The sequence below is a fragment of the Lolium perenne genome, chromosome 7 (genome assembly GCF_019359855.2).
Source record: "Lolium perenne isolate Kyuss_39 chromosome 7, Kyuss_2.0, whole genome shotgun sequence".
In the NCBI taxonomy this organism is placed as follows: Eukaryota; Viridiplantae; Streptophyta; class Magnoliopsida; order Poales; family Poaceae; genus Lolium; species Lolium perenne.
Genome location: NC_067250.2, coordinates 58,250,218 through 58,272,797, shown reverse-complemented (window position 1 = coordinate 58,272,797; position 22,580 = coordinate 58,250,218). Strand labels below are relative to the sequence as shown.

Below are 22,580 nucleotides of genomic sequence, written 5' to 3'. Positions count from 1 at the left end.
AATCGAGAGGGCACGTGATTTTCTTAGCCTCATCTACACTACTAGGACACTTGTTCCCGACGGGAAGGCGATATTTCCAGTATTCCAGCATGTCTTCACCACTTGTGTTGGTCCATCCATGTTTTGTCTTCTTCTAGAGAATATGGAGAGCTACTTTCAAGCGAGACTCCTCCAACCCGTGACATGCGTCGTACAACGGAGTATTCGAGTCTATCTCCAGTTTCTCCAGCTTTGATTTCCGTCTATCAGTAACTCCGCGGCCGGCATCATACCTATTTTTTTAGAAGCGAATCTTGAAGATGAGGGTCCCGCACGCCTGAAGTTAGTGGCACTTCATCTGTGTCCGCCTCTTCGTCTTTGTCGTCATCATAATGATCTTCATCATCATTTGCACCAACCTCTTCGTCTTCTTCAATGTCATGATGCCCTTCTTCCACATTTCCAGTTTTCCCCCGCCCCATTAACATCTACATTATCACCTTCATCGCTCATCCAGTGAGTGTGGCTCTCCATGAAACCACTCATGAGCAGGTGTGCCACCAATTTTGCCGCGAAACGGTCGAACAATTTGCCTAGTTTGCATCTGTGACACGGACAAAATATCTCTATGCGATTATTTTGATACATCTCGGCGGTTGCGTGTTTTAGATATATCGTTAGCTTTCTCTCATATTGATGACCACTGTCGTCTGCACGCCAAGTGAGATTTGATTAGAACCATCGATCGGTTTTCAAGAAAAAAATCGGCATGAACTTGCTACAAAATAGAACCTCCGAGGAGCCTCAGGACGGAAACTTAACGAATCAACATTTCGGCAAAACATTGGCAACTCATTTTTATTTTATATCATCACATATAAAGTGCAATCGGGTCGATTCGCCAACCTCAAAGTTTCAAACATATACACAATTTCATCCTTAAATTGTTGATTAATCACCTATTAGGTTGATCAATATGTAGACGAGATCGAAGATCACCGAGAAGTCTAGATCTAGATATTTGAGCGGTTCATGCGGAATAGATCTAAATCTAGAGATCTAGATCTACAAAGAGGGTGTGTGGTGCATGTAGTAGGGTGAGACTTGCTCAAATATATCAAATAGTATTGGTTAAATTGGTTAAACTGGGGATAGGAGAGGGGGGAAATTAGATGGGAAGTAAGGAGGCTCAGGTTTGAGTGGGGGAGGAGTAAGAAGTGGGAGTCGGGAAAGTGGCTTGGGCTGTAAAATATCTCCATGTTATCGCCGGCGCACCGGAATGCAGATGCGCCGGCGGTAACATGGGCCAAGCGGCAGTACTTTCATGGGCCAGGCCTAGGAAATACCGTCGGCGCACGAGCCTGTTGTGCGCCCGGGAAAACCTAATACCGCCGGTGCAGCTCCGGGGCTATGCGCCGGCGGTATTTCCTAGGCCTGGCAGCAGCCATATCCACTGGCGGAGGGGGATGAGGGTGCGCCGGCGGTAAGAGGATACGGCCATCGAGCCTTCTAGGTTGTGTGCCGGTGACAACTGCCACTGGTGTGCACCAATTTTGGCATAATATTTTTAAATCTATAAATCGCATTTGGACAAATAATATGTCCATTATTATTAGAAAAATGTGAGGAATTTAAATATGAAATAATTTATTTATTATTCATTTTTATTACTATTATTAAATAATATATCTATTATTAATATAATATGGCACAATTAATATCTTTAAATCTATAAATTGCATTTGGACAAATAATATGTCCATTATTATTAGAAAACTGTGAGGAATTTAAATATGAAATAAAGAATTATTCATTTTTATTACTATTATTAAATAATATATCTATTATTCATATAATATGGCATAATTAATATCTTTAAATCTATAAACCGCATTTGGAAAAATAATATGTCCATTATTATTAGAAAAATATGAGGAATTTAAATATGAAATAATTTATTTTTATTCATTTCTATTACTATTATTAAATAATATATCTATTATTCATATAATATGGTATAATTAATATCTTTAAATCTATAAATCGCATTTGGACAAATAATATGTCCATTATTATTAGAAAAATGTGAGGAATTTAAATAATAATATAATAGAAAGATTTTATATATTGATCGCGACGATTCATATGTTCATACATAGAAGGCACACACGATACCACACACCACACCACCATGCATCTACTCATAAATATTAAGTTCGAGGCGATCCCACTGGTTATTGTAGCCAAGTGCCCGGAAATGCCTCCTACCTAGCTCAAAGCCTAGGAGAGCGTCGAGAGCGGCATAATGCAGTAGCTTATGGCTCAAGGGAAAATCGCCCCATCCAAAAATCAGTGTCTCTTCTTCTGCTGATTCCTTGGCGGTCTTCGGCAGCTTGTTCTTGGCGTCCTTGTCCTTCTTATTAACCTTCTTCTTATGCTCGAGACCCGTTCCAATATAATGATTTGCCAAATCATAGAAACTCAGAGTCTGCTTATTTGGGGTAGGGTTCCGGAGGATCTGCTGGAGGTTGATCACAGATGGAATACAAATAATTCTGTAGGTACGCAGAATATTCATATTATTGTGGATTGCCGCGCCATAGAATCTGATGTTCTTGTACGCAAGGAAATCGATGAGAAGTTGTGGCACTTAATCGGCATGAACAATTTGGAAGACCAAAGTCTCTTGCGCGACAAAGAGTTGAAGGACAGCGGCGCGCTGATTAGCTCTACCCTCGCGAGGGTCGGTGAACTCGCAGTCCAAGCCCACGTCCTTGATTTCCGCGGCATCGAGGAAATCCCTCTTGACGGCGCGGATCCACCTCTCCATCTTTTTCGCACGGAGGGTGTACGTGACCTTGAAATTCATCTTTTTGATGACATCGTAGTAGACTTCAGATCGAGGAAAGTCGAGGGCGCGCGCGAGCTTCACCATTTTTGGATCCATGAGAGACTCCATGAGAGAGGGCAGTCCGGGGCGCGGGAGAGAGAGAGGCCGGCGAGGGAGATGTGGCTAATGGTGCAGTTTTGGTGGCTATGGAGATGAGGAAGAACAAGGCATGTATATAGGGGAGGGAGGTGAAAAGGCCATCCAATAGGGATCAATGGCGCCGGCAGCGATGCAACTTCCAAAGTCGTTCTCTATTTTCCGTGTGCGATCAGTAATAGCGAGACGAATCGGTTTCCACGCGGGAACGAAAGGTTTGACTTTGATCCCGGCTCGTGTCACCAGCCGGCACTAAAGGTGGCCTTTAGTCCCGGTTGGTGACACGAGCCGGGACTAAAGGGAGGCCGGTAGGCGCAGACCCTTTAGTCCCGGTTAGAGTCACCAACCGGTACTAAAGGCCCATGAAGCACCAGGACAAAAGGGTGCCGTTTTTTGGAGCGACGTGGACTGACCATTTGTCCCGGCTCCAGAATAGGCAGGGTCAAAAAGCCTGGACGGAAGGTTCATTTTCTACTAGTGGTGGTAAGCCTGGGCCTATAGCCTAATTCCTTGTAGTGCCACCAAGTGCTCGCCTCCTCCCACGACGCGTGCCAAGGTGAACGGAGATGAGACCGATGACTTGATCGGTTTTGAGTTACTTGTCTTCCTCCTGGCGGGCTTCAACCGTTGGTTCAAGCTCATGGGCAAGTTCGTCGAGGAACTCCTCACGTATCCCTCCACCAAGCTCTGGATGCGGGAGGCGAGCGGCGAGCAGCCCATTTGGGACCTGAAGACGTGGAAAGACGACACCGAGCACATGTTCCTGCGTGGTGGATGGCAGGACTTTGCAACTCATTATGAGCTGCACGTCGGCCATGTCCTGAAGGTCTGGTACTGTGGTGAAGACCGCTTGTCGGTGAAGATCTTCAACGACACCCCCTACTTACGGAGCTACTACATGCCGCTCTTCGATGAGTTCGGCCCCGAGAGCCCGTAATTTGGGAGAAGCACCGAGTCGAGCAGGTGATGCGGTCGCGCGCGCAGAGTCGTAGAGTATGACTTGGGCCCTTTCCTCTTAGCGTGTAACCTTCCACCCGCTCCCTTTCTCCGTTACATCCCTTTGCTGCATTGTATTTCATAGAAATGTAATGCCGACCAGCTATATAATATTAGGATTACCTTTCTGGCAACGTTTCCATGCTCATCGCCTTGCTTGTTTGCCTTCACCACGAGGTTCTTGCCACAGGTACAGTACATATAAACGTTACAGTACCGTTCAACATGCGATGAAATTAAATCCATGGTTCAACTAGATTTGGTTCGTTTACCAAGTGATGCTGGCCTCCAAAAGGGATTAAGGAATGCCAAAATGGCACGACCTCGCTAGCTAGCTTCACGCCAGTGTCGGTCCGTGGCTTGCTGGCACGTTGCTACCCATTGTTTGTTAGCCGGTTCAACAGCACTCCCCTTAGCTAGCTCGTGGCAGAGGTTGGGCCAGAACGACTGATCAATCCGTTATGGCTCCCGATTTCTAGCTCGGGATGCTGACACCTGAACGCCATCATGCCAGATGGGTCATTAATTCGATGCCACGATCATGGAGAAATACTGGGAGCCCGTTCCCTCCGTCGCGTCGGATACAATAGAGTATGTATGAATGCTTTAGTATGACTTTATACCACAGCAACAATTGTTTTGGACAGGAAGGAGTATTTATTATACATTACTACATAGAGAAGTGATTAGCCTTTTATGAAAACTAGCACAATGGCCCTCGCATTTGCGAGGGCATCATCGTATTGTCTTTAGCGTAGATAAATTCATGGCTTTTAGATATTTGTATCATATGATTAGATGGTTGAGAGTGTGGCTCTCGCAATTGCGAGGGCATTATCTTTGGTGTCTTAAAATTAGTTAAATCCATGTATATTTTTTTGTGAAACGAAACCTGCCATTAACAGAAATAAAAAAAACAGTATAAACACCTCAACAAAAATAAAATTACAACGTAATCCTTGAGGTGCTCTTCATCTTCAACCTTGGACAATGACACCATTGGCTATTTTGCCAAGTCGTGTAGGAGATAAACAATATGCCTGTGTGAGTGTAGTGGTGAGTGGGTGTGTATATGCTGATTCGATCTTGCTTATACCCTTGCAAATCGTATTGATCGATTAGACTCAGTACAGTTTTATGTCTCTCACAAATGTTGAATTAGGTAAATACCACCTACGTAGAAATCATCGTTAATTTTAGCCGCATAATTATTGATCAAATTTTCATGGTTATGTGTTGATATGCATATATAAAATTAAGTCAATAATTTAGGTACCAACAATATTTGTTTTATTTACAATGCATGAATTCAAATTTGATTCCGTGGAGGCGAAGAAGTAAATTAAACTTTTAGCCTTATACACAATGTCAATAAAACTGCATGGTGGCACTATGCCTATTTAAGAAACAAACTGAATGTCACATATGTTGTTCTGAATAGATCTCACACCTTGTAGAACCGTGATGTGCTAAATTCCTAAATCCCCTTGTACGTACCTTAGTTCTTGAATACACAGAAAATCAATTAATGGAATATGAAGATTTTTGAAGGGGCAAAATTGCTAGGCCCAACATGAAACATTCACGCTTATAAATTTAAATATATACTACCTTTGTTTCAAATTAATTGATTCAGAGATTTATCTAGATATATATGTACATGTATTTTAGTGTGTAGATTCATACGAATTTAAATAAATCAAAGTCAACTAATTTGAAACAGATCTATTTGTCAGTAAAATAATTTGATTTTCGAAAAGAAAAAATTAACATATATATGTTGACGTCCATATGGTGCATAGTTATTCTTTTCTCATTGAAACAGTCAAGAAACAATACGTCAGATTAGTTTTAGTATAGAGTTTCTCAGTTACATGTCTCATTAAGTGTTGGTGCATCTGCACTTCCCATCTCAACCAAGGAAAGAAAAAAAGTATAGATGTATGTCATTGGGCTTGTTCACGCATTTGCACTACCGCATATGGCAAAGGAAAATTCTCGTGTAACTTTTTCACGCTCCATAGATTGGCCGTACTGGTTAAAAATAAAAAAATGTCTGGCGGCAGCAAATGGAAAGCACGTATGGGCCAACTTGGTTCGGAACCAACATATTAGATATTTCCTTTAAAATTTTACGTGTCAGCTTCCGTTTGTACACAGCTAATGTTCTAAGTAACTTCTTTTATCTTTTAATCTCAACCGTTATGTCTAGAATCAGCGGATTATATTTTTTGTCTTATGTGGATGTGGATGAATGTGGTGCCTCGAAAAATACCCTTATTTTGCTTTTAATATATAATAGATTTGCACGAGCGTAAATTTAGATATTGTTCTTGAAAAGAAACTACATAAAAACGTTCTGCCGGGTGCATATTTTGAACTATCCAGTTCATCTGAGAAACGATTGGAGATCGGGCTACTCGCTGAGCCCTAACCCTCCTCCCGCACCCCAGCCCTAACCCTCCTCCCGCACCCCAGCCCTAACCCTCCTCCCGCACCCCAGCCTAACCGCCGCCGCCGCCACCGGTACCGCCGTCGGGGCAAAGTCCCACGGGGCGTGGCGGCGGGGGGGCTCCTCCTCGTCGACGCCGGGGGGCGGCGGCCGGATCTCCCACCTCGATGCAGGGCGGGCGCGCGGAGGAGTCGGGCGGCGGCGGCCTGCGTTGCGCCCCTTCTCCCGTCGGCTCCCCTGGCGGCCGGCGCGTGGGATGGGCGGCGGCGCCCAGCGCTGCAGCCTCCCTCCTCCCGTCGGCTCCGCAGCACTCCGGCAGGGGTTGGTGGTGGGCGGCGGCCAGGCTCATGGCCTGCGCCAATTTCCCCCCGCCTCTTGCCGGTGAGTGGAAGCGATCACGGGTTTCACCCGCGACACGAGGTCGCCTGGGGCAGCAACCTTGGGTACGACGGTGGAGGTGGCCCTCTTCTTCGCCGGAGAGGGTCGGCCTGCGGTTGGTGGTGGTGGATCTATCGATCTATCACCGCGTTCCGGCGGCGAGATGGAGATGCTTGGAAGTCGGCGACGGAGTCGCCGGTGGAGGGTTGGCTTGGCCAGCCCGGGACGGTCGCTGATGCGGGGGTCCGACCTGAATAAAGGTGGTGGTCCTAGGATCTCTCTTGCGTGAAGAGGAAGACCTACTGGAGGCCTGGCTCATGATCTAGCCGGAGTGTTGAGTTCCGGAAGGCTCCACCGGCGAATGTAACAGTGCTTTTTGCCTGGAGTTTGCTGGATCGGTGGTATTCGGTCGTGCGCACCCATGCTTTCATTCCGACCGATTGGTTCTGGAGGGAGCGGCGCGAAGCTCTTTTTCTGTGTTGACATCAAGTGACTATGGATCCATGATGAAAGTCGGAAGAATGGAAGTTCATGAAGGCCGGAGGGGAGGACTAGCTAAGGGAGGTTCAAATCTCCGCGCTGTTGAGGGATTTGCTTGGTGTTCCGGACTTCACAACAGCGGTATGAAAGTGGGGGCGACAACACAGGTGAAGTTCGGAGTCCTACCTTTCAGGGTGAAAACCCAAGGAATTGCCTTAACTGGTTGTGCCTGGCAATGACCTTGTTGGAGGCATTGTTTTGAGAGCGGAGACTATCTTCAGGGTGAAAACCTAAGATCTTTGATCGGGCGACGATGGTGTAGCGCACTGTTCCCTTCTTGGAGGCGTCGTTTTTGGAGAGTCTGTACTTCAGGTGTTATCTTGGCGGTGGATGTATTGCTGTTGTTAGGCCCGAGATGCTGTAGCGGGACTTTTGTTTCTTAGTTTTCTTTTCCTTTTTTTGGCTGTGTGCATCCGTAGTGCCATTAGGGTGATGCGTTGTTGCAGAGGCTATGTGTAATTGATATCGTTTTGATATTAATATATTTCTTTTATCAAAAAATGCCAAGAGGGCCGGCAGAGTGTTCGAACTTTCCACGTTGATCCTCGTTGGGGGCCGCACCTGCTTGCGCATCATACGAGAAAGCGGATAGATAGAAGTAACCGATTCAAACCAAGCGAACAGTTCCATCACACAACCATTCATGCAAAGCATCCCTAAAAAAGCCATTCATCCAAAGCGAAAGCAAAAGCAAGAGAAAAAAAACAACGAGGACTGTGCTAATACTCCTCTTATTTTTCGAAATTTATCTGAAAATTCATCGGTGTTCGTAGGTAGCTAGTGTCCTAGTAGACCTGCTCGCACAATATCAACCTGATGCAAAAGGAAGACACGCTAATTGGAACTTTGGAATAACAGCCACAAGAGAGAAGCGCGCCCTCGAATTATAGGCCGAATCCTGCAACAACTCTCATCTTCCAGTTCCCCACTGATGGAGCACGGTGAACCAGACATTTATGCATCCGCTCTACGACTACATCTTCTCCACCTCCCGGTAGCCTACGCGCCGCGGTCTTCGGCCGTTTGCACCGGCGGGGGATACGGCCACGGCGCCGCCGCAAATCTTCACCGCGTGCTTCCCCAGATGAAGCCCCGTCCCGCCGCCTGAGAGCTTCTTAGCCGGACGTACTGGCGCCGGCGCCGGCGCCGGCGCGCGGTTAGTGTTACTGGCGCCGGTTGTCTCCTTGCTGCCGTGGCGGCGGCGGCAGCGTAGGAGGCCGAGTATGTCCGCTGCGGCGTCATCGCTGCCGCCGGATGCCGCGCCACGCTCGCCGGCGTTCTGCTTGAGGAGGAGACTCTCCAGCTCCCGCCTGATGCACTCCACCTCGTACGCGTCGAGGAGCGTCGACGGCCGCTTCTCCGGCGACGGGGCTGCGGCGAGCTGCTGCTTCTTCGACGGGTCCATGACGGCGTACGGGCAGACCTCGGCGATCAATCAGAGGGGGTGTTTACGTGTGTAAGTTTTGGCCGCGCGCGCGGTGGTAGTCGAGACTGTTAACTCCTGGGCGCTTATCGGCTTCCGTGGCTCCGCTATAAGAAGGGGGAAACCGGTGATGCTTCTGGCACGCTCAATGGGTGATTTAGAAGGTTGTGAACTTGTTGAAGGTTCATCTATTGATTCTGAATCGAGACAGGTAACTATGCTACTGCATGTATATATATCCTCGAAGAAACAGAAACAAAAACTTTTAAAATTTCTCGAGAGAAAAACACCCAACTCTGGACAAAAATCTCAGGCTCTGCTAATGCTAGTTCAATGTTTATCTTTCTGTTATCTTTTTCTTTCAGAGGAATCCTTTTTTTTTTTGAGAATTCGACAATCCTTTTTTTCCAAATTCAAATGCATGATTAATATGAGACCCATGAGGCCTATCTTCATACTTGAATACCAAACAGAAGCCCAAGTAGAGAGACCAGCCCACTCGAATGTGTCCATTTCAGCGGCGAACGAACATGTTATGATCAGATCGGCGTTAACTGCTTCTACTAAAAAAAAGATCAGTGTGATCTCGCAACCTTCTAAATCACCCATTGAGCGTGCCTCATTTTATTCTCAATAGGTGATGTTTCTGGCACGCTCAACGGATTGATGGAGGACGTGAACCATCCACCGATTCAGGCTCGCACTGAGGTCTCTTATTGGGTCACACATTTTGTCTTCTCCCATTTCCCCCAAAATTGATTTCCCCTGTAGTCTGTAGATTAATCGGTCCAGTAACCTCCGATAAAGTTATGGGATCCAACAACTCAACATCTCAGTGCTCCTCAGTCCTCACTACAATTGCATTTTGTATAGTAGTCAAGGTCGTTAACATCCTCCGCACTGTGATAACTTTTACCCGATTTCTAATTTATGCCTGGGCACGGCGTTGTCTTACGCGGTGCTCACCAGTCTCTCTCGTCCGATTAAAATCGTGCGGTCCAACAGCCCAACTCGCACGTGGCTTTTCTCTCGTCCACGGAAATCTTATCCCCGCTCCTTCCAGACGCCGCCGAACAGCAGAAGAGAGACACGAGCGCCATTACATCTCTCCCTTCCCCGTTGACCTCCTCTCCCCCTAGCACCCGCGCCACCCTGCCGGACGCGCACGCGGCCGGTATAGCTCCGTAACTCCTCACGCCGCCTCTCCTTTGTTTTCCCCAACCTCCACAAACCCCGTTCTCGACTCGCGCAAGGACGCCATGGCTGCGCCCGACCTCGTTGACCTCCGCCGGTATGGCCTGCTGCTCTCGCTCCTCAGTGTGCTCGTCCTCAACCTTGAGGACCTCCGCCATTCCGGCATCGCCGCTCTCGCTCCGCCGTGTGCTCGTCCTCGACCTTGAGGACCTCTGCCAGTCCTCTCGTGCTGGTCCGCGTAAGAGGGAAGCACGTCTGCGCGCTTCAGCCGGAGGGCGGCGGCTGAGGTGGACTGGTGGTGGTGGTGTTGTGGGTGGGGCGAACCGCACAACACCCGTGGTCCCAAGCGAAAGACAACGGCCATGGCGGATCTGGTGGTTGAGCTCCCAAATCCTCCTCGTGCAAGGATGTAAGAATAGCAATGTTTTCACAATTCTGGATATAACTTTTTGCAAACGGGTGTACTTTTCTACCTTTTTCTACATCCAGAAATGATGAAAGCCTCGATGTATTTTTTCCCCAATATCTAGAAATGATGAAAGCCTCGATGTATTTCTTCCCCAATTTCTAGATGAGACTTATGCATCTGGATGTATTTTTCCCCCAATTTCTAGATGACACTTATGCATCTGGATGTATTTCTTCCCCAATTTCTAGATGAGACTTATGCATCTGGATGTATTTTTTGTCACTTTTCTAAAAAAAACTATATTTATTACATTTCACTTTTTTTTATTACATCCCTGGGGCCAGATTTGAGCTACGGAGCAGGCAAGTGATGTATTTTATAGAAAAAGAAGGTTGTGGATGATGTATTTAGTGATTATTTGAGCTACTTTTTTATTATCGCGATGAATTTGTGAAAGAGAGGGGAAGGAGAAAGCAGTATTCGCCCGTGTGATATTTCATGTTTAGGCAAAGTGGCGCTCCCGCGGTGAAGGAGGAAATGTCGGGATTAAGACTTTTCTACTTTTGGAATGCGAGAGTTGTCCGACCGTTTTCTTTCCATTTTTGGGTGGGGCACCCCCTAAGACTAAACAGTGCTAGGGCACTGTGTAGCCACGTCCTAACTTTTATCAACAACTTGCCGATTAAGCGACGGTGAGATATTGGGGGAAACCAAGTGCTAGTAGTGCTGCACTATTAAGAGTATGAGTAGAAGTAAATCCATGCACCCAAAGCAAGATAGGAGGGACCAGGCACTACTAGAAAACATGATTGTGCGCCACTGCTATCACGCCATTGCTAACCGTTAGCAGTGGCGTACTAGTGGTGCGCCATTGGTAGTCCAGATACCAATGGCGCACCACCTGGTGCACCATTGCTAACCCATAAGGGTGCGCCATTGCTAGTTTGGAGAGGTGCGCCATTGGTACTTAGAGTGGTGCGTCACTGCCAGCTTTTAGGAGTGCAGCTAGGGGTGCGCCACTGCTCTATTTTTGGGTGCGCAACTGAGTGGTGCGCAACTGAGTGGTGAGCCACTAAAGGGTACGAGGTGCACCACTGCTAGTAGTTCGACTATTTAAGTTTTATTTCAATTCCTGGTATTTGTACAGGTTACACAATACAGCATAATACATGACATAATACATAGACAATGCATCACAGTATATCATCATAGTTCTTCACATTAGCCTCCGAATTCAAAGTATGGATTCAAATATTACACAAGTTAGGATCTTGAGATCGAGTAGCTAGCATAGTTGTCGTCACGAGGTTACAAGGTCGATGAGCTAAACTACCATCGCATAGAAGAGAGCTACAGTCACTATGAGCATCATCGCGATGAAAGTGGTCTTCATCCGGTTCCTCCTCCGCTCCCTCCTCTCTCCCACTAGATAGCGCGCGTATCTGTCTTCAGCCTCCGCTCTAGTGGTGTACCCTTTGTAACTGTTACCACTAAAATGGCGAACCTGTCTCCGACACTCCTCCTAGTCATCGTAGACTCCGGGAGCTGATGGCAATATTACGGCTAGGCCTTTTCCTAGTAGTGAGGAAGTGTAGTTGTAACTGCCTCTAGCCGCATCTTTATCAACTCCTCTAATGTATCCATGACGAGTAGGGAGTAATCCACCGCCAGACTATGAGTTTGCGATACTAGCTTGATCGAATCCTTAAATGTGCAGATGTGCTATCATCGCTTTACAACCTTATGAGCTGCCATAGATGATTGTGGTTATATACATGTGTAATTGATGGTGGATCTTTGATTAAGAGATGATTTATTCAGATGCAATTTTCTATCATTCTTGTCTTTGATATATTTATATATGCATGTTGTTAATCTAATCTTGATGCTAGACATGATCAATCTAGAGGATACAAACAATAGTGTGAATAGGGATGAAAATGGAGTGGGAAGATTCTGACTTTCCGCACAAAAGCTGAATAGAAATATGGAAATGGAAACGAAAATTTGCGGAAGGGAAACAGAAACAAATCTTTTTTATCGGAAACGGAACATACTTTTCCGGCGGAAGAGAAGCGGAAACAACATTTCAATTTCCGAGTAAAACATCATTTATGTTTTAGGGTTGTTGTAGTTGGTCCAATCCAGCAGCCCAATCTGAGATAAGTCAAAATGCCCAAAGTAGCCCATCCCAAAACTAGCGGGTGGTGACCACATAATCCCTTCCTGCGTTCAAGGAAGCCTTGAGGGTTATTACTATTATCATGATATATCATCATATTTGATTTCATGTTAGGAACTAACACAAACTTGTTAGTTTTCTTGACTTTCCTGTGAAAAAATGGAAAGGGAACGAAAATGTAGAAATGGAAACATAATTTTGCGGAACGAATGTGGAATTCTAGGGAACGGAAACGGAACTTTTTAGGAGAACGAAAATGGTACCTTTTTAGCGGAATGGATTGGAAAAGGAATGGTCTTTTCCGGCGGAACAGAAGCGAAAATTGATCTGTTCCCCACTAATATGGAAATCCTGTTGTAGGGTTGTTATAGATGGCTCAGTCTAAGATGAGTAAAATTTCTCAAAGTATCCTATCCCGAAACTAAGGGCACCACATAATCTCTTCCTGTGTTTGAGGAGGCTTGGACGGTATGATCCTTCCCCTATTCCATAGTTAATGTGATAACTTACAATCTTATATATGATCATGATATATCATCATATTTGATTTCATCTTAGGAACTAACACAAGTTTGGTTGTTCGCTTGAGTTTTCCTGCATGATCCAAGGGGTTTCTTGGTTCCGACAAATGTTCGCCTTCCGTCCTATTTTTCGTGTTGTATTTGCTCTATATCTATTTTTGATAGTATTTGTTTCTGTATTTGTTTTCATGATTCCTATATTTATTTTCGCTTTTGCAAAAAAAATGAAAACAAATGTGGCGGCATTCTGTTCGTATTCGCTCCCGTTTTCATCCCTATCCGCACACATGTGTCCTATACCCGTAAAGAAGAATAACATTTTGTTCATGAAAAGGAGTTAAACAGAACCAGGGAGATATAAAATATGAAGAAAAAAATCAGCTAGGCCTCCTGCTCACCCATGTTAAAAGTACTCAGCTGTCAGCATGGAGTTACAGAGGAGAGCTACGGTGGAACGAGGAAAGATGTGTCCAGGCTATCATGGACTAGACCCTCTCCTCCTGGGTCCTGGCCATCAAATCATACTTATGTGATGTGCCAAATACATAGTTCTATTTACCAGTGTCTGACTCACGCTCTTTGCGCCTTTCCCCTTGCTCCAAATTGTTGTCACGCGTTTTCCTGTTTAGAGCCCAAGTAGCCTGGTATAAAATGATTGCATCCAACCTAGTATGATTTGAGTGCCCCCTCACTTCAAACACAATTTCCCTCGCAACAATCTATACTAGGAAACGGCATTAGATCCTCCGTGGCACTAGAATTTCCAGTCGTCGTCCATGAAAAAACTTGTTTTCCTTTTCTACACAATGAAAAAAGAAGAGCTTTGGCTATCTCTGCTTCGAAGGATGCCCATAGCTAGATGTGACAAATTTAGTTATATTGTCAGCTAAGAGATAGTGAGATATTGGAGAAAACCTAGTGGCCGAATTGTCTTATTTACGAAAGTACAGGCTGGAGCCAAGTTATCTCACGCCAAGCATGGCCATTCTAGCTACTCTGGCGGCGTTGATGAAGCATACCGGAACAGCAACTCTTCTGTTCCTTGGGAGGCCAGTCAGCTTCTCCAAATCAACGAGGGTCGAACATGGAGTAGTTCATTATCTGTGTTAACATCCTCGCAGAGAGTCCTCCGCCGTGTGCTTAACGATCGAACACGTGTTCCTCTCAGAAAAATAGGCGCTCTGCTCATTTCGTTGGTAGGAAATGCATGCCGCTTTGGCAGTGTTGTCAAATTCAGTCCTCCAGTCGAAGAAACAGTGTTTTTTCTACTCCTTGTCTCATCCACCACTCCTAGTAGAACAGTCCAAATACTTGATAGCGCCTAAGGAAAAAAAATCGACCGGGAAAGGGTCCAAGTTAGCAGTTACACTTTCTCGTTTCAAAATAATATTGATCATAATTTGATAGTTAAAATTCATATATTAGCCATCATTTTCTGATAATGTGTGGATTATGTTGCACAATATTGTTAATCTTGCACTCATGTTTTGTTACAAGTTACAGCCGTGATTTTGTGACTACCAAAAAAAATTAGAAATGCCCACAATTTTTTTTTTGAAACAAGTTCAGTTCAAAATTGAACAGTCTAAAAACGCTATAAATTTCTAAACTTTTTTCTCAACATTAGCTCTTTCATGTTACAACTAATAAAGAACGTGATGCCCCAAAACCAAATAAAATATGCATTTGAAGGGGGTGGTTGGCAAGAATTCTATAAAAACACACTTTATAATATATGCAGTATTGATCATCATCCAACCATCCTTGTCGTAAAGCCACCCCATACGTAGCTTACAAACAAGAAATCACAATAACATATCGCACGAACTCAACGTAGTTTTTGACTTAACGGTGAGTGATTTCAGATGATGGAGATTTATTTAACAAAAAGATCAACAACTAAGAATCAGCAAATGAATTACAGGTCAAGATTTGGCACGACTAAATGGAGAGGTATAGAATAAAATAAAGATAAAGACAAGAAAGGTAAGTTGTGCTGGAGCGTTCCAGCCGCGAGCCTCTGCACACTCGCGCCCACACAAGTCTGGCAAGCTTATGATGGCCACCATCTAGGCCCCACGGTTTAACAACGCCAGGAATGGGGCCCGGACATTGAACCTGCTCCCGATGGTGGAAGACGACTAGACGAGTAGGCGCCAACAGCTTCTGAGGTTGCCCATGCTCGAAGCCGCCGACGCTGCCTCTGCCACTGGTCCGGTCGCAGCCGCCCGGGTTGGGAACTCATCACGTTATCTCTCTGTATGTTCACTTGAACTTGGTGCATGTTGTGTTAGTAAAGGTCGCATCTTCTATGTACATGTTCTGTTACCTACGTCATGGCATGACATTGTAGTGTTAACTAAGTTCGATCCTGGTGTATTGTTCGGCTGCTCTCACGTACGAGTTGCAGATTCTTCTATCTTCGCTCCATAGTGTCTACTGAATCTAGGTGAGTTTGGTTCTGAACATGTACTGACAATATCGCGTACCGGCGTGCAACTCCTCCTATTTTCCCCCTATTGCTGGTACACTGGGTTCCGTCGTTACCACCACCATTTTTGGACTTGACTCTCCTGAGGAGGAGAACACCGTGCGAGCGACAAGCTTGGTAGCCTGCGAGCAGACCCCCGGCGAGTACAACCCCGACGCATCCGAGACGAGCTTGTCCATCGCTTAGGAACACTGTCCGACGACTTGCATCCACTGTCCTGCTCACCATCATTACCACGGAGGGCGGTCGTCAACGTTCTGTGCTTACCACATCGTCATAGAAGGTCCTCGTGATCTGACCCTCCCGCTCGTCCCCGCCACTGGTACCGGAGAGGCAGTTGTGGTCGTTTAGTTGTTCAACCCGTAGCAACGCACGGGCATGCTTACTATAAAGATAAAGACAAGAAAGGTAAGTTGTGCTGTTTTGACCTAGATTAGCAATGAGGCGTCAGACTAGTGACAATAAATTCCAGAAGTCGGGTGCAGACCCACTTAAAAAGTGGCAGGATAACACATCACATGAAGTGTCAATCCATCCAGGCTCCAGCTCTTGGCTCACTTTACTATGGCGCAGTCATCACGGCAACCAACTTCAAATGTTCCATCCAGAACACCTGCCAACAACACCACCAAAACTTGAAGTCCAACTAGTATCACCCATTGCTGTTTATCCCTTTTCTACTGCAAGTGCTCAAGTTGACGGGGTTCACCAATCGATGGACGTCCCCATCTCTGCAATTGCAGGTGACCTCGTCAGCAGGTCAGCATCGTTCCTGATCAGCAAATACTTCCAGAAGCAACCTGGCATCGACGAGATTCTCCATAGGCCATCGACATCGTCATCTAGGAGGCAAAGGGGCGGCATATCACTAACCGGGGGATGCTCCGTCAGCTCGGAGTGTTGAGGCAGGGAATGTACAGAGGACGGTACATGCTTGATGCCTTGAGATTCCAAGCCGCCCTTGATGAGGATGTAAGCCACTCATCATTTGTATTGTCTAAATCCAGTCCAGCCAAACGGCTTTGTTTCTCTTGCACGTGCAGTGGTAGAAATAACAGAAAAGCATTGTTGTTTGATATAAACAACAACATACGAGAAGAGCTGCAACGGATGGTTGACACCCTTGAAGGCACCATGGTTGGTATCAAGGAATTTCTTTTCTTCTTGGAGTTGTATCGTCGGATACTCCGTCAACCTTATGGAACATATTTGATCCTAGACAATTGCATGTTTGGTCGCCAAACTGAACGGGAACAGGTCCTGAATTTCTTGCTGTGTCCCAATGCTACGCCTGACTTAGCTGTATTCCTAATTGTTTGTCCAATAAGAGTAGGGAAGAGCACCCTTGTTGAGTTATGTCTGTAAGGATGAGAGTGTGTGTGGTCGCTTCTCGATGATCGTCTTCTTTCCAGAAGGCAGTCTGAAGGATGAAGGAGTGATCGACCTGAAAACAGGTTGCTGATTATTGTTGAAATAACTGAGGGCATTAACAAGGCAGCATGGACAAGGCTGAAATCTTCCGTAACAAGCATGACACCGTGTGGTGGGAACAAAATCATAGTTACCAGTTGGTCAGATATAATTGTGAATCTGGGAACAACAGAAGCACTTCGACTGGACTTTTTCCCTCCAGAAGCTTATTGGCATTTTTTTCAAGCCCCTTGCATTCGGAAGCACAAACCCTGATGAGCAGCAAAAACTCGCAACCATGGCAAAGGAGATTGCTTTGGAACAGACACAGTGTTTCAAGAGCGCGCTTATCATTGCTGGTTTACTGCGAGATAACTTTGATGCTCAGTTCTGGCGCACAGTTCTTCAATGTGTGAAAGCATATAAGCAGACACACTTCCTTATGTCTGACAAGCACCCAAACCTTTGCTTACAGGAAGATGAACCAGTATATTGTTGGAGATTGGTGAGGAGCAGCAAATACTTCTTGGTTTGCAACCATCATCAGTTAGATTCCGGTGAGGAAGTCCCCACGATCAGTGTGCACGACATCATCTTAGGATGTGGTAGTCCACTACCACGTGGGAAATTTGAGGCTCTTGCATGGAGGTCTCGAATACCACCCTACTACAACTACACGATAAGCTGGATGATGCAAGCACCACAACCTATGGTGAAAGGAAGAAGCGTGTGTCTCAGGACGAGACATTTTATTTGAGCAACACATTGTTTTTGATTCTGTAACTAGCATCATGTATATTGCTACCGTATTGTCATGTGAATTAGGAAATATTATAACACTGTCTTAATTTAGAAGTCTTGCCAAGTTAGTTAGCATATATTTCTGTTAATGTGTAGGCATGGAGGAGTCATATCCTAGTAGTATAAATATGCATGTAGAGTAAACAGTGCTTGTGTGCGGGTAAGTACTTTGATAGTCGAGGCAACGTTGCCCGTTTAAATCAAGAGTCCAAGACAGTTGTATTTAAAGAGTTGAGTTTGTATCCTATTGATATGGATACTATGGGTACTATTAACCCAAGCCTTGTAATATATCTTGAACATGAAGAAAAGAGTATATAAAATTGCCCCAAAATTTATGTGTTTCTCATGTATGTAAAAGCTAAGTTTCAATTCACTGGAAAACATATTTTCTGACAAATTCCAGTGTACTGTTGCATCACCTGGGCTCAGGTCAAGTTTGTAAATACACCCTTTTCTATCAATAAACCACACAGCTTTTGTTTAAGAAAAAACATACCTTTCAGGATTAAGCGTGTAGTCATACAGAACGTTCACCCTCCCAGATCACAGCCATGATCTCGTGTGTCGTGGAAACAAGGTATAGTACCCTGTTTCTCCCAAGCAGAGCATTCAAGTACAGACCTGCAAAACAATGAACACCACCCACATTACCAACTACACCAAAGCACCTTATTAATGCTCATTTTAGTCATACTCAATGAAATGGCTGTTATCGAAGTTGGACCTCAAACGGATTACAGTTTCGGTTGAAGGAAACATCCAATCTGCATTTACAAGAAAATGGAACGAACACCATATTTCCTGAAAAAATTTGGCAACAGGGAAGCTATTTTCTGCAGGAAGAACATGGAAGCTATTTTCTGCAGGAGGAACAGAGAAGCTATTGATAACATATAGTAATACTAACCTTTCACACTTTTTATGTACTATTGGATTTAGATAAATTAATGGATTGGCATGCTGGGTTGAGTGACATTGAAAAATATGCTAGTTACAGACTTACAATTGCACCAGTTCATTGATCAATATGGGAAGCATGCAATGCTGCAGGTTTCAGGAGTAAAATTCCTGACCAATTGAATATTTGCACCTCAATGCAAACATATACCCACAAACTAGAAACTCTGCCCTAGGGTCCCAGGTTACTCGAGCAAGTGTAACTTCAAGTTGTGGACACAAGCAGGATAAAGACTTACAGTGATAAGGATCCAGGAGAATTGATGAATTGAGATGGAGCAATCTTTCTGTGTATATGTAGGTTAACCTTAGTAACCTGTATGATCTAAATCAGTATTTTGTCCATGTGATAGAATTACCAAGTTTCATTTCTGGATGTCTGGATCTAGAAAAATGTCTGGATCTGGAAAAAACACGCAATATTGTGAAAGGCAGTAATGGCAAACAACCTATATATTTTAGAATCAAAAGAAAGATATTATGAACTGAGAGATTCATACAAGTACACCATATTCTACAGAGAACATTTGAGAAAGATGATAATTCTGTCACTAAAAAAAACATGAGCTAGATGATGCCACAAGGTGATTCTATGTAAATTTATCAATAATATCAGTGCAGCCAGTGTACAAAGGAATTTAGTTCCTTGAAGTGGTAGGCGGGCAGGCTAGCTAGGAGATGCAGACCCAGACGCCGAGGACAATGAGCGCGGTGCCGAGCGCGGCGGGCGCGGCGCGTGTGTCCTCCCCGAGGAGCGCGGCTGCGACGGCGGTGGCGGCGAAGGTGGTGGCGTTGGTGACGGGCACGGCGACGGAGATGGGGGCGTCGCCGAGGAGCCGGAAGAAGGTGGCGGACGCGGAGAGGTTGGCGAGGAACGGCGCCGAGTACTGCCACGTCAGCAGGAGGTCCGCCCACCGCCGGATGGCGCCCGAGCCGGCGGGGAGGGAGCGGGAGCGGCGGTCCCAGACGAGCGCGCCCCGGCGCATCAGGGCGTTGGTGGCGCCCCACACCAGGCCCACCGCCACCATGCTGGCCGCGTCGCCGCCCAACGCCGCCGTGGCCATGCTCGCCCGGTTGCGATAGATCTGGGTCTGGGTCTGCTGGCAATGAGCTCTTTGTGCTCTCCTAATTGTCACTCCGCACTTTTTTTTGCGAAACTGTCACTTGGCACTTGGGCAGTGGTACCGGCAGATCAAGATCACTTTATTTATTTTGCATCAGACAAGAAATTCACTGAATGATATTTATGATAGTGTACATTTTTATTCACATGATTTTTTAGACTTCTAAAACCCTTTTACATCGAGCCTCTTTATTTCAGTTTTCGATTTGTCTAAAGATTTTCTATCGTAAGAGTACAAGCGATCATTTGACACTTTGTATTAGAATCTTCTTCTAGTGGTCGTCAAATCATGTTTGTTTGGTGATATGAAAAATGGAAATGCATTACTCCGTCTGATCCATATTAATGAACTCAACTTTGTCTAGATTCGCATGCATCTAGTCTAAAAACTTAACTAGATACATATGAATCTAGATAAAGTTGAATCCATTAATGTGGATCGGAATAATGACGAATAAAAAAAAGAAAAATCCTTTAGCTGGATAAGGGGTACCAGGTGTACCTCATGCTCTTTGAGTTTCTTCATGTAAAGATGGAGTAATAGGTTTGCAGGAATGCCCGGCAAATACAGAAATTCAATTCGACACCGTGTGTATATGGTCCCATAAAACAAACAAAAAACATATTTTAATTGTCAAAATTTCAAAAACAAAATGTGTGTATGTCAATCTCAACAATCTGTATGCGTTCGTACAGTTTCGCGAAAACCCGATTTTTTTTGTCGATGTAAAAAAGACAAAACATGTCTCACAAAAAGCCTTTTTTTACCATCATTTTTTGTCTTTTCACACAGTCTAAATAAAAAGTCGATTTTTCATGGAAAGACTTAATGTGCAGGTAGAATGTGAAGATATACATATATTTTTTTGTTGGAATATTTTAACATTTCAAAATATTCAAAGATGCATTTTAAATAAAGAGAGAATATGCAACCAAAAGCCAATGCATGGCCCCCAATCTCTATCACATGCCCTAAATTTTAGATTTCCAAAATGTTTTACTCTCCTTTTAACAGTTTCGAGAAGTATTTTAGGGACTCGGCAACTGTTGTAAAGTAAGACACCTTAAACCAAGCATCTATATTTCAGTTTTCATTTTTCCTTAAAATAATACAAGCGGCCATTTGACACTTTTACTAGATCCACTCCTAGTGGTCGTCATATCTTGTTTGGTGGGGATATGCAAAATGGAAATGCATTAGTTCTATGTACTAGCTGTGTGGCAAGCTTGAGCAGTGTGCTTCATGCTTTTTGAGCTTTTTTCCTTGCTCTAATTTGTTGTCACGCATTTTGCTCTTTAGAGCCCAAAATTATATACAAGGGTTTGATCCAACATATGCTTTGGGTGCCCCCTCTCGCTCCGAACACAATTTCTGACAACAATCTATCGTATGCAACGAGATTTACATCCTCTATAGTACATCTCCATATTCAATTAGATATCTGGATGTTATTTCTATAGATAACAAAGAACAAATCAAACGCTTTGGCAATGATGCGTGTAGCTGCACGCGAACAAAGAGAGTTATATTGTTGATTAAGCGATGGTGAGATGTTGGAGAAAACCAAGTGTCGAGATTATCTTGTTTCAAAGAGTACATCCTGGAGCCCAGTCATCTCCGGCGTAGCTTGGTGAGTGTAGCTCTTCTAGTGAGGTTGACGAAGTATACTAAAAACGTAAACCTAGGTATAATTGGTACTGTAGTCGAACATAGAACAATCCGTTATGTGTTAACATACACATGGAGGGTCCTCCACTACCGTGTGCTTAACCATCGATTGTATTGCCAATCATCTCTACCCCTTCCAGTGAGGAGCTGATGAGCACCTCATCGTCCAAGAATGGTCCAAGAATAGAATCATATGCGTATCACGGTGTTGGTAGCGCCACACACCAGGCCTGGCACCACCATGATGGACGTGTCGCTGCCCAACTCCGCCATGGCCATGTCCGCTCGGATGCGATGGATCTGGGTCTAGGAGGCAATGAGCTCTTTCTGCTCTCCGAATTGTCACTTGGCAGTGGCACCGACAGATCAACATCACTTTATTTATTTTTCCTCAAACAATAAATTCATTGAATAATACTTCTAGTACATTTTTATTTACATGATTTTTCAAGATAATAATGATTTTAACATAATAACCTACAAAGTTCATGGATGTATTTTACATGCATCACCGGTACCCAAAGTGAGCATGTCCACACATAATCGCAAAACCTAGCTTGCAACACTCCAAATGCACCCAACGTTCCTCCTACGCACAACATCTTGAGCATTGGAAAAGTATTAATTCTTCATGCCTTTAGGTTTATGAATTATATTCACAAAAGGTTCAAGAAGGGTAGATACCATCAGATAGATAGTATCCCATGTCATGACTATGGTCAGCCCTAGTAAAATTACATGATATAGCTTTTCCATTTTGCTATCCTTGCGAACATATGTGATCTTGATATCATCGTGAGAGTTGAGAATTAATTTCGAAGTAGCAATGCCAAATCCACATGTCCTTCTAGGCAATAGATTCAACAATGATAGTATTAGGATCATGACAACATCCCCATGAATTGATTATGCCATGTAGAAAGGTCGTTCTTTCACTTCCAATATGTATGTAGTCGATGCTCCAAAGCATACCTAGTCAAGCCCTACCTTCATTCATTCAAGAGCCTTGCGGTGTCCGTCTCATTGGATGCTCCGAGGTACTCAACTTCAAAGAATGTGTTTATAA

The 22,580-nt window shown here is 44.7% G+C and overlaps 2 protein-coding genes, 1 long non-coding RNA gene and 1 pseudogene across 3 annotated transcripts; 1 reads left to right on the top strand and 3 right to left on the bottom strand.

The window, feature by feature from the left end:
- Nucleotides 1-2,176: 2,176 nt before the first annotated feature.
- On the bottom strand, nucleotides 2,177-2,914 carry LOC127316008 (uncharacterized). The gene is made up of 2 exons (XM_051346434.1): nucleotides 2,670-2,914; nucleotides 2,177-2,534 (listed from the first exon to the last, which is right to left on the bottom strand). The coding sequence occupies exons 1-2, from the start codon at nucleotides 2,912-2,914 to the stop codon at nucleotides 2,177-2,179; spliced, it is 603 nt and encodes a 200-aa protein (XP_051202394.1).
- Nucleotides 2,915-13,869: 10,955 nt separating this feature from the next.
- LOC139834232 (uncharacterized) lies at nucleotides 13,870-18,453 on the bottom strand. Its single transcript, XR_011749813.1, has 2 exons — nucleotides 18,262-18,453; nucleotides 13,870-14,381 (listed from the first exon to the last, which is right to left on the bottom strand). It is a non-coding gene; the product is annotated as an uncharacterized lncRNA (long non-coding RNA).
- LOC127316009 (uncharacterized) lies at nucleotides 16,267-17,744 on the top strand (annotated as a pseudogene).
- Nucleotides 18,454-19,176: 723 nt separating the features above from the next.
- LOC127317393 (uncharacterized) lies at nucleotides 19,177-19,877 on the bottom strand. The gene has a single exon (XM_051347954.2). It carries the CDS (start codon nucleotides 19,784-19,786, stop codon nucleotides 19,394-19,396), a length of 393 nt encoding a protein of 130 aa, XP_051203914.1. The 5' UTR covers nucleotides 19,787-19,877; the 3' UTR covers nucleotides 19,177-19,393.
- Nucleotides 19,878-22,580: the final 2,703 nt, after the last annotated feature.